This window comes from Glycine soja, chromosome 20 (assembly GCF_004193775.1).
Source record: "Glycine soja cultivar W05 chromosome 20, ASM419377v2, whole genome shotgun sequence".
Taxonomy (NCBI): Eukaryota; Viridiplantae; Streptophyta; class Magnoliopsida; order Fabales; family Fabaceae; genus Glycine; species Glycine soja.
The window spans coordinates 46800792-46817450 of NC_041021.1; the positions used below are offsets into that span (position 1 = coordinate 46800792).

The 16659-nt window shown below is 34.0% G+C and overlaps 2 protein-coding genes and 1 pseudogene across 2 annotated transcripts; 1 reads left to right on the top strand and 2 right to left on the bottom strand.

The window, feature by feature from the left end:
* Positions 1 to 1395: 1395 nt before the first annotated feature.
* Positions 1396 to 4695, bottom strand: LOC114401677. Its single transcript, XM_028364252.1, has 4 exons — positions 4449 to 4695; positions 4236 to 4331; positions 3426 to 3656; positions 1396 to 2059 (listed from the first exon to the last, which is right to left on the bottom strand). Coding segments are annotated over exons 1-4 (573 nt in total). The 5' UTR covers positions 4450 to 4695; the 3' UTR covers positions 1396 to 1814.
* A 1179-nt stretch (positions 4696 to 5874) lies between these two features.
* On the top strand, positions 5875 to 9713 carry LOC114402389 (annotated as a pseudogene).
* A 3172-nt stretch (positions 9714 to 12885) lies between these two features.
* On the bottom strand, positions 12886 to 15231 carry LOC114402304 (plasmodesmata-located protein 2-like). Its single transcript, XM_028364820.1, has 3 exons — positions 14065 to 15231; positions 13364 to 13471; positions 12886 to 13233 (listed from the first exon to the last, which is right to left on the bottom strand). The coding sequence occupies exons 1-3, from the start codon at positions 14840 to 14842 to the stop codon at positions 13226 to 13228; spliced, it is 894 nt and encodes a 297-aa protein (XP_028220621.1). The 5' UTR covers positions 14843 to 15231; the 3' UTR covers positions 12886 to 13225.
* Positions 15232 to 16659: the final 1428 nt, after the last annotated feature.

The window sequence follows — 16659 nt, forward strand, 5'->3', positions numbered from 1 at the left end:
AATATTATTAATTGTGTTTTTGTAAGTTTAACTCTATTTTATTTTCAAACATACCAAGAGATATGTTTTTCATTGTCAATAGGTTCAAAATGAATGTCACTTAGTGAGGACTGGGAGGAAGAAGCCATCTGACTAGATAATTTCTAATTTACCAATTTATAATTTAAATATAAAACTTAAAGTTAAATTCTACAATAAGAATAAATTATATAATCACAAAAATTTTAATTTCATTATCAAAAAGACTACACAAATTTTAATATATGAATTTAGTTACTATTTAGTTTAAGTTTTTACGAGAAAAAAATAGTAGTGAAAATTACAAAAGATCAACTTATGAAAAAAATTACCTACAAAAATATTATTTCAGTAGTGAAAATAAATTTTCTTAACTAGACATACTAAAAATACTTATAACTCAATTACTATAATAATGTTTCACGTATAAAATTTTTAAAATTAATGTTTCAAATAAGGATACTATAAGAACTACAAAACATTTATTTAATTTCCAAATTTTGGAAGCTAGCAAAACTTCAATAGTTGGTGCAAAGAGAGCTCACCAATTCTGAAATATCTCAAAGTATCTCAATACAAAGAAAGAAAGTGAAACAACATAAGTGGAAACAATACAACCCGTGTCTCATTATTTAACATGATTTTATTTTAATTTGGACAGTCATCATTTTATATTTATGGAATCAATTTTATTTTCACAAGGTCTTTTAGATTGATGGACAGAACATGACAAGTGAACTCTTGGTAAGACGAGAGAGCGCACGGTGCAACAAAATAAATGTTATTCCGAGTGCGACAAAATAATACATGGTGACCAACAAAATAAATTTATTGTTTCATCATATCAAGTGAATAGTAACCCGCAAAACATATTTATTATTATGTAACCAACAAATTGATGTTATCATTTTATATGTGACCAAGACATGTGGCACGTGTTACTTGAACCAATAATTAAAGGTTGTTGTTTGTTTATATTCCATCTACCGCCATGTGTTTTTGTTGTTTCATAGAGCATAATTAGTCAATTATTAGTCTCAACAATCTAACAAAATGCATTTAACTTGTATGTCTTGAACCAACAATTATAAATTATTGGTTTACGGGGAAGTCTTTCCCAATTTTTTTAACCAAAAAAATATGACAATAAAACACCAAATCAAAATAGATATTTCATCTTGAGTCAAAAACATATTCGTACCAGTAATTTATTTTAGAATGAACTTATTTTCATAAAAAATTTATAAAAGTGACCCAAATGGATCAATCATTCCATTGTGGAAGAAGATCAGATTACTGTTGGATTGCCAACTAACGGCTGCAATGAGCGACCCTTTACCAACTCTGGAGCACTGTACAAGGAAATAATACCGATAATAAAGCCATAGCCAAAGTGAGCAGCTAGCATGAAAATCTGGAACAACTTAAGCAGTCCTTTAATCTACATACAAAAACAAAACATAGTATCCTTAACTAAATTTCTAAGCTTCTTGCTTGCCTCCCAAATATTCATTTGGTTGTAGATACATGATATATCATGAAGCACTGCTACAAAATGTCTTTTTACTTAAACAATCTTACAAAGCAGTTCATACATCCATCCATCAAGTGAACATTGAAAATATTGGTGAGGTAGTATTAAGCATGCCGGAGTGGTTACATCAAAGCATGCACCATTTTATTCTCTCTTTTTCTTTGGGGGGGGGGGGGAGGGGGACCTAGTCCTAGATTAAGATCATATCACATTTTGATGGCCAAAAACTGGTAACTAGTCATGTTCCTAGATTTCTCCAGAACTAAAATTTCCAGGGTGCATTTTCGAATTTTACGCTGCCTTTATGGACCTTTTTCTTTCCTACAGGATCAGCTTTATCCTTAGACCCTGGCTCCCTCTGCTTTCTTGTGTCTGGAGGAATATCAGTAACGTCATGTGATTTAACTTTACAGTGTGCATGTCTATTTTCTAACACACCGCCATTCTTTGAAGCAGAAAGTCTTCCATCTCCATTCTTGTTTCTATTCCCGATCATCATGTCATTTTCTAAATGCAAAATTGAGACAGAATTTAGAGTAAGATATCACATAAGAAACTGAGAACTAGCCCACACACTGATTTTTCATATCTCTAAAGAAAGAACTAGAATCAGCACTCGACTAATTTATGGTGCTCTCGATAATTACAAATATCCAAATTCCTTTGCTAAAGCATTTTATTATTGCACAAGTAAAATAAACAATTGATTTGTCTTTTGTCCGCCATAAGCCAAATCTGAAATTAAAGCTACTTTAAAAAAAATTAGGTTTCTTATGAGTGGGCAGGACCATGTGATAGATATCTCAAGAGCCCTTGCTCTCACTTTAAGTGCACCACTGGTTTTGAAGCAAATCCTCTATTAATTTGCATTGATTTAAAACAGAAAGGTGGAAAACCAACCTATATGTAACACACTATTCAGGTTTTGGAATAGAAAAATGGAGAGTATATAAAATGTCAAGAAAATATCGGTCCCATCGCACAATGTAATAATGCAAAACTAATATGATGGTATGCTAACTTGAAATATCTGGTCAAATATGGTTTTACCCTTGTTATTTGAAGATTTCACTTTTGAACTTGTGAAAAGCATTTGCTTTTCAAAAAAAACTATAGCAAAGCATTTAAACCACCACAAGTGAGATTCAAAAGGGAGTTTTATATGCATTTCTTTTACTTCAAAACCCATCTTCTAAATTTCTCCTAACTGAATGAATTTAGAACGGTGGTATGCCTCAAAAAGCTTCATTACAATTGTTCAGAAATTCAGAATTATTTATTAGAGGGAAATGAAGTGGTCAAGCTAAATCACATAGAATGGACATGATGATGGCCCTCCATTCATACTGCACTTACACAATGATACTGATAGCTTTTACATATGGTACACTCCTAAAACAATCTCCTATAGCACTGCTTTATATTCCTTGACAGGTTTAAATGCCAATATCACAATCTATAAATTCAGTTTACTCTGAAATATTCTTTCAAGTAGTCCAAGGTTTCTTTCCATGCAAAGTACTTGAGTTTTGAGTTTCAATTACCTCTAAAGTACTGCAAATTAGGTTTAGGTTTTTATCTGAAAATTAGGCTTAGGTCAAAATGGAGTATTACATCCTTCTGGAGGAAGTTCAAATGGATAAATAAAAGAAAAATTACTTCCATATCTCTTTTAACAGGATCTCTACCAGCAAGTACTTAACTCAGCTTTAATGGCCAATCAAAAGAAACCCAAGGCATTCTTACCCATATTATAAACCATAAATGTTCCTATGATCTTCAGATTCAGATAAACTTCAGATATTCCAATTGCAAAAGGCAAGTGGTATACATGTAAATCTAACAAAAAATAATGTAAAATATGACATTTTACCAGGACTAGAAATGACAGCACGAGGGCGTGGGATCGAACTGGCTCTAATATTTACTTTATTTTCATCGGTACTATCATCCTTCTCGGATCCTGTAGCTCCTGAGGAATCAGATACCGAACTGAAGTCTCCAGAATCTTCTTCAGTTACAAGTACTCTTGGAATAGTTACAGGCACATAACACTTTGGTGCTTTGACAATGGATGCCGTAGAGACAACTTTCTGGTCCATCACTGTAAAATCAAATAATATCGATTCAATTCTATGTTCAGTAATAATAACCCCCAAAATCTTTACTATTGCTAACCAGATTGTGCACGCAATCAGAAGAATGCGAATGTCTTACATACTATGTCAATATTGCATTTATGGAATACAAACCACGCTCTCATTCTCCAAAATAGGCCAAAACTATAGTGAAAGTGAAGAACTAATTAAAACTAACAATAGAAAAGGAAATTATAGTAGCATCACTGATCCATGTGATTACTACCCCAACTACTGCTTCACATAATTTTCCTGCAAAGCCAATGGACTTAATTTTCCAGAGGTTAAGTAAAGGCCAAAGTTTCAATACAGAGAGCCAGAACAAAAACAGGAGAATCTGAGCAAAATTTATTTAAAATTGTCAAGTTGCTGTGGCGATTTGAAAACATTAGGGAACGTAAAACATGCACACGATCACATCAAAAGTTAATGCCAAGGACCAACTCTTACAAAAAAATTCAAGCTCTTCATAACAGTTTGGTTGTAAATTAGAACAAACAAACAAAACAAAAAAAAAAAACAGCTGGGTGAAAATTAGAAATAACCTGGAGAAGGAGATGGTTTCAGATATAGAGAGAGGAAAGCTTTGAGACCAAGTTCAGCGTCGTCGTCGTCGTGTCTTACCTTCACCTTTGGATACACTGAAAATTCCAAAACACAACAACAAAAACACACATATCAATAAAAGTAGTTACATAGACATAAGTGGTAAAAACAAGAATAAGAAGAAAAAAAAAGGATCGAAATTAGTTAGCGACTTGTGTTGTTTGTTGGTTGGTTGGCTGCTTTGGGTGGAACTGGAAAGTAAACCAAGGCAGAAGAAGGTGTGGAAAACGAAGATTAGCGTGTAAAAAGAGAGAAAGAATAAGAGAAAGCGTGCGATTATGAGGAATGATGAAAGGAGGAAGAGAAAGGAAGGAATGAATGATGAGTCAAAGGAGTGATTGATTGATTCCTTTCCGTTCCCTTCTTCCCGCGTTGCACCTGGGGAATAGTGGGGTCCACTGTACTCGCGTCACTCGGCGTCAGATACGCCACCCAAGTTGATTATTATTCAACCACATTTTCAACGCTTCTTTTCGCCTTCCTCTTCTTTTTTTTCCCATTTCATATTTAATCACCTTTTAATGACTTTTATTTGCATTCAAAATTTGGTATACTTTCATATTTTTGATCTATTAAATAAATATTTATTTTGATAAAGGCACATGCCGCATGAGTGTGTTCAAAAACTTTTTTTTTAAATGGAGAAACTTTACACAAAATGAATTTCTAAAAATTAACAAAAAAATCAATGCAAAGTCCAGAATAGAAAATCATGTAAATGACATCAACAAAAATGCTACAATAATATTAAGTTGTGGGTGAAGTGACATCAACCGAAATTAGTGACGCTAATGATGAGTTTTTTTGAAAGATCAACATGATCATATTGAAATTATGTTTCAACGTGATCATGTTGAAACACAGGTCATGCTACAATTAGTCAGTTTGAAGATATTTAGAACTTCTTTTTTTTTGTTATTTTCTTTATTTATTAGTTCTTCTGCGTATTTGTTTGCACTTAACTCATATATAAACTCTGATAATAAAATGAAATTAAAATAAGATAAAAGGAAATAAAAATTGAGGTTCAAACATAGGCAAATAATAATTTTCAAGTTCAATCATGAATTTGATCAAATCTAATTCAAATTGGCCTATGAATCTTACTTGTAGATTCTTCAAAAATGTTACCATAACTCTTTACTGTTTAAAATCTTTGTTTCTACAAATCAAATCCTATTTTTTTAATAAGGAAAATATAATCTATATTAAAATATCAATGAATAAAAAGACAAATTTGTGGATAAATTACTATGTAAGCACTTAAATTATTTGTATTTTTTTAATAAGTTCCTAACTTATTTTTTTATTTAAGCTTCTAAAGTAAAAAATAAAATAAATCAATGGAATTAGTTTATGATGGCTTAAAATCATTAGAAAATACTTACAATAACTTTTTAACAAACTCATTCAAATAAAAATTAATTCTGGTTATAATTAATTATTAAAATAATATAATTTTCGCAATTATCCCAAAATACACCGTTAACATGAAGGTAAGCTAGCAATAAACTAACACTGTTACCAAACAAAACAACCTACTAGCATTAGGCATATAAAAAAGAACCAAACGAAGAAGACACGTTGAGGGCGAGGAAGTGTCCCAAAAAAAATGTCCACAAGATAAAACTCTTCATCGTATAAAATATAGCATTACCAAACAAAGTGAGGGATTTTGAAAAGGAATTATATTAACCTACAATCTAAGAGAGTCCCTTTGTTTGAATGCGGAGGCACTGTCACTGTTACGTTCCTCGAACAAGAACGTTTGGACAATGGGCAATCGTAACTTGGCCCAACTCACCCACACCTCCCTCACACGTGCCGTCCACGCTCACATCCTCACCTCCGGCTTCAAGCCATTCCCTCTCATCATCAACCGCCTCATCAATCATTACTGCAAATTCTCCAACATCTCCTACGCCCGCCACCTGTTCGACAAAATTCCCAAACCAGACATCGTCGCCACAACCACCATGCTTTCTGCCTACTCTGCCGCGGGCAACGTCAAACTTGCCCACCTACTCTTCAACGCCACACCACTGTCCATTCGCGACACCGTCAGTTACAACGCCATGATAACAGCCTTTTCCCACAGTCATGATGGTCATGCTGCTCTTCATCTCTTCATACACATGAAAAGCCTTGGTTTTGTCCCCGACCCATTTACCTTCTCGAGCGTTCTTGGTGCCCTGTCGTTGATAGCTGATGAAGAGAGGCATTGTCAGCAATTGCACTGTGAGGTTCTCAAGTGGGGTGCACTCTCTGTGCCTTCTGTTTTGAATGCTTTGATGAGTTGTTATGTTTGTTGTGCCTCTTCGTGGTTGGTGGACTCTTGTGTGTTGATGGCTGCTGCTAGGAAGCTATTTGATGAGGTGCCTCCTGGTCGGAGGGATGAACCTGCTTGGACTACCATCATTGCTGGCTATGTCAGGAATGATGACCTTGTTGCAGCGCGTGAGCTTCTTGAAGGAATGACTGATCACATTGCTGTTGCATGGAATGCCATGATTTCTGGCTATGTGCACCGTGGTTTTTATGAGGAGGCGTTTGACTTGTTGAGGAGAATGCATTCATTGGGAATTCAGCTGGATGAGTACACACCAGTGTAATTGGTGCTGCTTCTAATGCTGGGTTGTTCAATATTTGAAGACAGGTGCATGCTTACGTTCTCAGAACAGTGGTGCAGCCTTCACAGCATTTTGTTTTATGTGAATAATGTTTTGATTACTCTCTACACCAGATGTGGTAAATTAGTTGAGGCGAGGTGAGTTTTCGATAAGATGCCCATGAAAGATCTTGTTTCGTGGAATGCGATTTTGTCTGGGTGTGTCAATGCCTGACACATTGAGGAAGCTAACTCCATTTTCAGGGAGATGCCGGAGAGGAGCCTGTTAACGTGGACTGTGATGATATCAGGCTTAGCGCAAAATGGCTTTGGAGAAGAAGGTTTGAAGTTATTCAACCAGATGAAGTTAGAGGGACTAGAACCGTGTGATTATGCATATGCTGGAGCAATTGCCTCTTGTTCTGTTCTTGGATCATTAGACAATGGACAACAACTACACTCTCAGATAATCCGATTAGGTCATGATTCAAGCCTCTCAGTTGGCAATGCACTGATTACAATGTATTCAAGGTGTGGGCCTGTTGAAGGTGCTGATACAGTGTTTCTCACAATGCCGTATGTGGATTCAGTATCCTGGAATGCCATGATTGCAGCTCTTGCACAGCATGGACATGGTGTCCAAGCGATTCAACTTTATGAAAAGATGTTGAAGGAAAATATATTACTTTATAGGATAACTTTTCTCACAATTCTTTCTGCATGTAGCCATGCAGGTTTGGTCAAAGAGGGACGCCATTATTTTGATACAATGCATGTTCGTTATGGTATAACCTCAGAAGAGGATCACTATTCTCGTTTGATTGATTTGTTATGTCATGCTGGTATGTTCTCAGAAGCAAAGAATGCCACTTAATCAATGCCTTTTGAGCCCAGTGCACCAATTTGGGAGGCTCTTCTTGCTGGTTCTTGGATCCATGGGAACATGGAATTAGGTATTCAAGCTACTGAACGACTCTTAGAGCTTATGCCACAGCAAGATGGAACCTACATAAGCCTTTCCAATATGTATGCCGCTTTAGGTCAGTGGGATGAAGTTGCCAGGGTGAGAAAATTAATGAGGGAGCGAGTGGTTAAGAAGGAACCTGGTTGTAGTTGGATTCAGGTTGAAAGCATGGTCCATGCCTTTTTTGGTTGATGATGCTGTGCACTCTGAGGTGCATGCAGTGTACAGATATCTGGAGCAATGGTACATGAAATGAGGAAATTGGGTTATGTTCCTGATCCAAAGTTTGTATTACATGATATGGAATCTGAACAAAAGGAATATGCTTTGTCTACTCATAGCGAAAAACTTGCTGTTGTTTATGGAATTATGAAACTGTCTTTAGGAGCTACAATTTGGGTTTTAAAAAATTTGAGGATATGCAGGGACTGCCATAATGCATTCAAGTATATTTCTAAATTAGTGGACCAAGAGATAATTGTCAGAGATAGGAAGAGGTTTCACCATTTTAGAAATGGTGAATGTTCTTGTAGCAACTACTGGTAGGAAGAGGTTCTGTTATTTGATTATCATCAATGGTTACTGTCAACACTCAACAGCACTCTAAGGAATTTAAAATATATTAAGTGTGACATGAAGCCTTTGCAATTGGGAATTCAAAATTGAGACTGATAATAGCCCCATAAATATCTCCATGATCACTGGTAATATGATTTTCTTTTCACCCTTACTCTTTTTTCGTTTCATTGCCATTTTAGTTTTGTTTTTGCTAAATTGATTCTTAATCTTTGGTTACAATTTCAATGATGCATCATGCTCTTCTGTCACTTCTTTTAACAGGACAATGGCAAAGAGTTAAAAAAGTATTTCGTGATTTTCAGTTTGTTCTTGCAGCCTAAAGGATGGAAATTTGCCTTCTGCTAATCCACTACTCTTGCACATGGACGATAGAGTTGATTATTGCTATATCAAGTCATTAACCATGTGAATAGAGGCCAGTAGCATTAGTAAGAAAAATCAGTTTAATATTGTTTATGATGTGGCTGGCTCTGTCACTAATGCCATGCCATCTAAGCTATCGTTGTTACTTCAGTTACAACTTTTGCTTCAAGCGTTTGTTAGCTTTAACAATTGCGTCAAGCACTGCAATTCAACTCAGTGGTGCTCAGTTTAAATGCCCAGGCAGATGAACAGTGAGACACCAGAGCTATTTTGAAATGAAAAGAAACTAAATTCTGTACGCTGTTATTGCCTTATGGTCAGTGGTCATCAATGTGCGAGAGCTCCAAGCAGAACAGTCTCAAGTCTCAACCTTAAGTATCAGAGAAGCTCTAGTTATGCTCTCTTACGCATTGCTTGTGCTAATAAAAAGTGAGAGTAATGATCAAAGAAATCATCTCACCAACATATAGCGAGTTCAGTATATAGAACAATCTGAGAAACAAAAATAGAACCATTCTTATTAGAGATGGAGAACTATTTATACCAATGCAGTATTGTTGAAGCCTTGGAGGCTCGTGAATCAAAAACGGCTGTGAACCTTAACAACCGAGAATCATACTGGCTGTACTGTACAACCGAGTTTTTTTTAAGGGTGCCAGGGATGGAAATGGCATGGACCAGGGTGAATTTTACCCAAGTGTGGTTTGACCTATTTTATATTTCTATGGCCAAAGTCTGAATCTATCATGAGCCTATTTTTTAGGTTTAAGCTTGGCTTTTATATAAGCTGGACTTGATTTGTTAGCCTATTTAAAGGTTTGTTTTATATTAAAAAGTGTACCAAAAAAATTATTATGCGTTGAAATATTAGAGTGTAAAGTAATGACTTACATGTTATTGCTATGTTACTCAAAATTAGATGTGTTGCATTCCTATTTTTTTTTCTTTGATAAAGCAAAAGGTGTTCATTAAAAATAATAATGTAATTTTAAACCATAAGAATGTGGACCAAATTTACCTACAAACTACAAAAGTCTTTAAAGTCTCGTCAAAAGAAAAGAGCATATACTTCTACTACTCATTTATGTTTATATAAATTAACCTATTTCAAATATTAGAATGATTCAAATGTCAAATTATTAAAATAATTTTATAATTTTCTTAAAATAATAATATTATATATCATATTAATAATAATATTTTTATTAAAAAAATATTATTGCTAAATAGGCTAATCCATCAAACTTTTTTATAATTTGTGGTCTGACTTATTTAATTAAAAATGTTTTTTATAAAAAAAAGTTTGAGTATAATCTTTCTGCTAAATGAGTCAAGCTAATTTAGGTTTTATACGGACTGGGTCATTGGCCTCTAATGAACGACCTGACTTACTTCTTCCACCATCAATGGCTTTGAGCCTTTAAAGTGTTTCCATTTGGGAGATTTGTTTATTACTTTAGTTTATTTTTATGCCATTTAAAACTTTTTGCATAGAGATTAAAAAATAATAATTAATAGTATGTTGCTAGTATTTTTTTTTAAATCCAACATGTCCTTAATTTATCTTATCTATTCTCTCCATAATTTTTTCTTTGGTTAATTTAGAAAAGATAAAACTTAGATTAAATTTCTTCTATATTTGCCATTAAATTCTCAGATCAAATAATCAAACATGATGTTCTTTCTATAATAACATTCAATAAATATATATTGCAGAAAATTAAATAAATATTTCTGTGTCATTATTTAGTATTGAAGAACTTGATGAAAAAAATATAAAGAATTTGATTTAAATTTTTCATTAAAAATAATAACTAATGTTATTTCTTTTTCAATAGAAGGACATAATTATTATGAATTTTTAAAATTACAGATAAGGAATTAATACTCTCACTATACTGGTTAAAGAATAAAAAAATAGAAAGATTTTATTGTTAGACTTGAATCACAAAGAAATGTATTACATTTTTCAATTAAAACAAATATTCTACTTTTAGTTTTTTAACTAGTGTTCTAAGTTACTGATTAATAATTTTCTTATCCAATATCCATCTCTTATTGAAACGGGAAATTGAGAATTCAACTTTTATTTTTACCTGTGATAATTGAAAACATGTATAAAAAATTTATAACAACTCACAGTTTATATTTTACTCATCTAATTGAGTTTAACTCTTAATTGGTTCAACTTATAAATTCTAATACATTCGTCTGCGTTGCTAAACCTTTGCAGAAATTCATAATGAACAAATATATTGACCATGTTCAATACATTTCTCTTCAGTTACTTTGTTTTTCTCCAAAAATGAACGAACGGAAAGAACAATAAATAACCCACACTTTTTTGTATGGGAAATTAACATGAAGTGTCGGTACGATCTCCCTTCGTTCCTACAACACTAAAAAGCAAAAAGAGGGTCGGAGTGGGGTGTCTTGCTTCCAACCCAAGAAATTGTAAACCCAAATAGTATACTTTCTCAAATTTACATCAATAAAATAATTTCCCCAAAGAATTTCAGGGTCAGTTTGTTATAGGTTTTTCTAATATAAAATTCATTTTAAAAAAATATTTTAGTTTTCAAGTCTTTATTTCAAATTTTCAAAATAATCAGAAGTTGAAAAGAATCTATCTAATTAAAATTAGAAGCTATTTTGTATGAGGACACACGAGTTGTTGACTTGTGTTTCAAAACTCTGTAAGCAAAATAAAATGTGTTTGAAAAGGCAAGTGTTCATTGTTGAAGTAAGTTAAGAGGTAGTATAAAGCAGTCATCTAAGTTTTGAACAATACCCTTCACGTTAATTTAAATTAGATTTGTAACTTTTTTAAACAAAAGCTTTCACAAGTATTTCACAACTATGATCATTTGAGCGAGTACTAGGTCATATTGTAATATATTTTTTAAAATAATGGCTCAAATATCTAAGTTTACATATTATTTTGCAATTAAGAAATATCATAGCCTATGTGACGGAAGTATGCTCACAAATTATAAATGGGGCATCTTTTGCTCAAACCAAGAACCGGTGAAAATGTCTCTTCATGTCGTTGAATATACATTGGACAGAAGATTAGGTTTGGTGATTTCATCCAAAGAGAAGTTCTGAGGGTGACAATATTATGATAAAAGTGAGATGATTCGAATTAGACTTGACATAAGCTAAATCAAACTTAACATCTTAATTATTTTGAACTACCTCTAGAGTGATTATATTTACACAATAAAAAATTTAAACATTCAATTAACAATTCTTTTTTCTTCTTATCTCTCCCTTCCTATCATATTATATTATGAATCAAATCAATTATTACTCTCTCATCTCTTTCTTTCTCTCTAGTTATAAATACCTCAAAATTGTCCAAGAAACATTTTTCCTATATTTATTGGCAAAAACACCAAAAATATACTAATTCTTCACCAAATTGTTATGAATATGAACCAATAAAAATTTGTTTGATTGGTAGAATCAAACAACATCCATAAAAGTTTGCTGACATACCCTTTTTGTATAATTGAACATCTTTTCTTCCCTTCAAATTTTAATGTACTTGTGTAAATCCAGAATATACTGTTTGTGTAAATGTCACAATGTTCCACTAGACAATCTATAATGTTTACTCTCAAAACATGCATAGCTTGAATAATATTTGTGGTGCTATTTCATTTTCCTCCTCAACATTTCTCAGAAAATAAATAGTAAATAGGTCGAACATAAGCATTTTCCCACAACCATGTAGGAAAGCAAAAGACTCAAGGCAAATGCCATGTTTGCTATGCTAAACCCTTTCATGTCTTTGTTTATAACTTACACAAGAGACTTTTCAGGTTAATGCCACACAGAAACCCCAATACTGTGCCAACTTTTGCTTCTTCCCTCGGTAATTTAAATGTTTAGTTAATTGGAATTGACTTGAAGTTGTGTATATGTCATTGTCTACCCTAAACACAGAAACCAAAACATGTGTTGGAGAGGTGAAGAAGGGTAAGAGCGCGGGTTCTGCCACTTGCAACTTTTTAAAAAGCTAAAGTTAGAGAAGCAAATATAGACTCAACAATAGTATGGAGAGAAGGGAAAAGAGAATCATCCACATGGATAAAGAAATAGGCACAAAATTTTCACCCATTCAGGATGACAAACATTCATTCCTCTAGGTATATTTGTTTTTTTTCCCCTTGTAATGTAAAAAAATTCTCACTTTCATGAGCTAATTACACCGTTCTTCACAACAAAATCTCCTTACCTAACTACAAGAATTAGTAGTTCCCACATTTTAACCGTCCCAGATTCTTTCCCTATCTGCTAAAGTCTAATTACCAGAAATTTTCCATCTCTTTCATCCAAAAGCTATATATATAGAAATAATAATCCACTGCATGAAGAATTATGCCTCCTCAATCAACCATCTTCCACTGTCAATAATCTGTGCAATGAAAATGATATTATTATAGTAAAACGACAGAACCAAAATATAGAAATAAAAGTACAATTTGACTAATATTAAAAAACATGAGCCATCCATTCCATATAGCCATGTATAACATAACACCTACCATCACGTTTCTTCTTCAAACTCCTAGCAAACATCAAGCATATGACCAAAAACGCCACTCCAGCTGCCCCTCCTACTATTATAGCCACTGTCTTCCCTGTATTTTGCCCTGCCATTGCATCAATTAGCCACACATCACACTCATAATCAAACCATATTCTACATTGAGCAAAGTCGCACATTTTTTTAACATTGGCACAAATAGACAATTATCACAAAATTGAGCCGTGTGCATGTAAAAGATTAATGATAAACATGCACTCATATTTTAAACACCCCACTAACACCTCTTATTTTTTCATATCTCTTTCTTCCTATTATATCATAACCTTATCATACTTATAATTTTTTCTCTTTTCCAACCTATAATTTTTTTTTTCTTTTTCAACTCTCTCTAGACGTAAAATAAAATCAAGAGTATTCATCAAACATTTTTCCATGTAAAATGAACAACGACAAACAAAGAGGGATTATATTTTGACATCCAAAAATTTCAAACACTCAATCAACAACTTTCTTTTCTCTCTATCTCTCTCTTCCTATCACACTAAATCATCAATCAAACCAATCACTTGTCTATCCTCTTTTCCTTTCTCTCTCAAGTTCTAGAGAACTCAAGTTGTGCAAGAAACACTTTTCAACAAACACAAATTTAATGTCATTCATTCTTATCTCTTTTGGTGTCTAGGTATTAGTTATTACCAGAAGAAGAAGAAGAAGAAGAATAGGAATTGGAAGATGATGAAGCTGAAGAAGAGTGTCTTCCTGGAACCCCATTAGGGTAATAACTATAACTAATGAAACACTTGTGCAAATAGACCTGGCCTGAAATGGAGCTTCCACATTCAACCTGAGCCCTCTGGACAGCACTTTTGACACACTCCCCACAATCAGAATCACCAACATCTCCCTCACATTGCCCCATCACATACAAAGACTGGTAGCTGGTGGCATAGAAGCCATGGCCAGTGACCACCCCATTCTCCATCACAGAGAAAGCAGTGTCCCTCCTCTCCTCAAACCCTCTCCCAGCAGCGTTGGTTCCCCCACAGGTCTTGTACAAAATCTGCATCCCCGAGATTTGCGTGAACCCTACAACCTCGTACAGCATGTAGCAACCCAGGAGCTGGATTCTGGCGGCGGTGGTCTTGCCGCAGAGCTTGTCGGACAGGACCGGGAGCCTGCTCACGCAGTTGTAGCAGTCGGAGTTGGAGAGGTCATCTCTGCATTGGAAGAGCCCAGTCATGGAGGATTGGCCACTCCCTGCAGTGGCCTTAAAGAACTTGGCTTTGGTGGATTGTGAGACCAATGAGCCAAAGAGTGATGAAAGGGCTTGTGAGTATACCCCATTTGGATCTGTGAATGTTTCCTTGGAGCAACCCTTGTAGACCAAGGTGGTGTAGTCAGAAGCAGATTCAGCAAGGTTTGTGAAGAGAATCAGGAACAGAAGAAGGAATAGTGATTTTCTGGGAAACCCCATTTGGGTGTGTGTGGTGGTGACAGCTGAGAGGGATCAAATCATGGCAATTTTGGGGGGAAAGGAAAAACCTTTAAGTGTTTGTGTGTGTGTGGTGATATCAGATTCAGAGAGAGTCTGACTAAGGAAAAGAAGAAAGAATCGAGGGTTGAGGTTAAACTTTGGATTTTTCTTCTGCTTTTTTTGCTAAATCAGGAGGGAAAAAGGAAAGGGATTTGAGGGTTGCTGTGCTCTGCTGTGGTGGAGTGACTCTACGTTCTGGTTTTTGTGTCCTTGGGATTCACTTTCCTTTGGATGGGATAGCATAGCACAATGTAGTAATGAAATTGAAATGCAATTGCCTATGTAGATGTGCACTAGCTGTACTCTCTTTCTCTCTCTATAACTGGTTAATACTAAAAAGAAAAATGAGTTTTTTAAAAAGGGGTATGAGTTTTTTGAAAATGGTGAACAATTTTTTATTATTTGAAGAGAATGAGAACAAAAGTGGTTGAATTAATTAGGCGTTTAAAGTAGTGGGAGAAAATATTCCCCCATCCGTCTAGAGAGAAGGTTATGGTTTTGGAGTGCATGTAGAGAAAGGAATCTGGTTTTGGTAGGAGAGAACAAAATGCAGTTTGACCGTAGCACATTGTGGGATTTGATTTGAATTCAACTACGCCTTAGAAAGTTTGTACCTTGTTTTTAATTCTACTACTACTACGGCTTTGGGCACATGCAGGGACTAGTATTTTTTAGTGCCTAAAGAAGTGTTAAGGAAATGAGAAGCTTAAAAATTGAAAAAGGAATATTTACTAAGAATATTGCTAATGAATTCTAATCTTTGCAAAGCCAACCTGGTTGGCTCGTAATATACATGTGCTACTCTTAACACCATGGAGCCTAACAAGACAATTTACAAAATAACATTATGGTTAGAAAGTTTATAACATTGTTAAACTTTAGATAATATTTTGAACTTGATTAAAAGCATGGGATATAATTTTTTTTTCATACTAAGCTAGTCACTGCGCAATTTTTTGTCCTTTATTCGGTAATTTTATTTTCTTTATATTGCTGTTTTTGAGACTGCATGCATCCCAGAGATATGGCTAGATAAGATCATGGTTTTGAGAAGATGACAAATTAGAAGGGTAGAGCTGGCACAATTCTACTTCTAATTGAATTCAGACAAAAATATGTGCTATTGTTTAAGCGTTGCGTTGAGTCTCAAAACTATTCATATATCAGATTTGAGGTTTTAGATTGAAAACGTGCATATATTAACTTTTGATACCAATATTTTATCATACGAATTACTAATTAAATAACAAACCTATGAAAGTACATCTAATTTTTTTCAAAACAAAACTCTTCAATTAATAATCAGTGATTAGAGTGAAAAGGAAACAGAATATGCAGGGTGAGGAGGAATCTTCTTTAGAGGGTTCACTTCCTTTGGATTTGAAGCATAACACACATTCGGGTTGAGCTGCCTTCTCCTTGTGCAACAAAAACTGATGACAGGATGGTAGGTACCACCTAATAAATTGATAGATATCAAAGATTTTAAGATTCTCTAGTTGAAGGAAATGGAATAATAATAAGAGTATGTTGGGGTAATCTTGTTTAGAAGTACTTTTTTAAGAGAACATAAAAAAATTAAATGAGATAAACTTTCTTATAAACTAAAATGAGTTCTCTATGAGTTTGTAGAAACTCTTATATATAATTTTTCTAAAAGTTAGATGACATATGGAAAAGCTAATTTCATTTTCTTCTTTTTTTTTCTCCTAAAAATATTTTTAGAAAAGCTTATTCAAACATGTCCTACATTAGTT

Excerpts from the sequence above, each read along its gene's own strand:
- LOC114402304 (XM_028364820.1), bottom strand. The coding sequence starts at position 14,842 with ATGGGGTTTCCCAGAAAATCACTATTCCTTCTTCTGTTCCTGATTCTC. Across the intron at positions 13,472-14,064 it reads TTCTTCTTCTTCTTCTTCTG|GGCAAAATACAGGGAAGACA; the intron begins GTAATAACTAAT and ends ATGCAATGGCAG.
- LOC114401677 (XM_028364252.1), bottom strand. Across the intron at positions 3,657-4,235 it reads GAAACCATCTCCTTCTCCAG|TGATGGACCAGAAAGTTGTC; the intron begins GTTATTTCTAAT and ends TTGATTTTACAG. Across the intron at positions 2,060-3,425 it reads TGCTGTCATTTCTAGTCCTG|AAAATGACATGATGATCGGG; the intron begins GTAAAATGTCAT and ends TTTTGCATTTAG.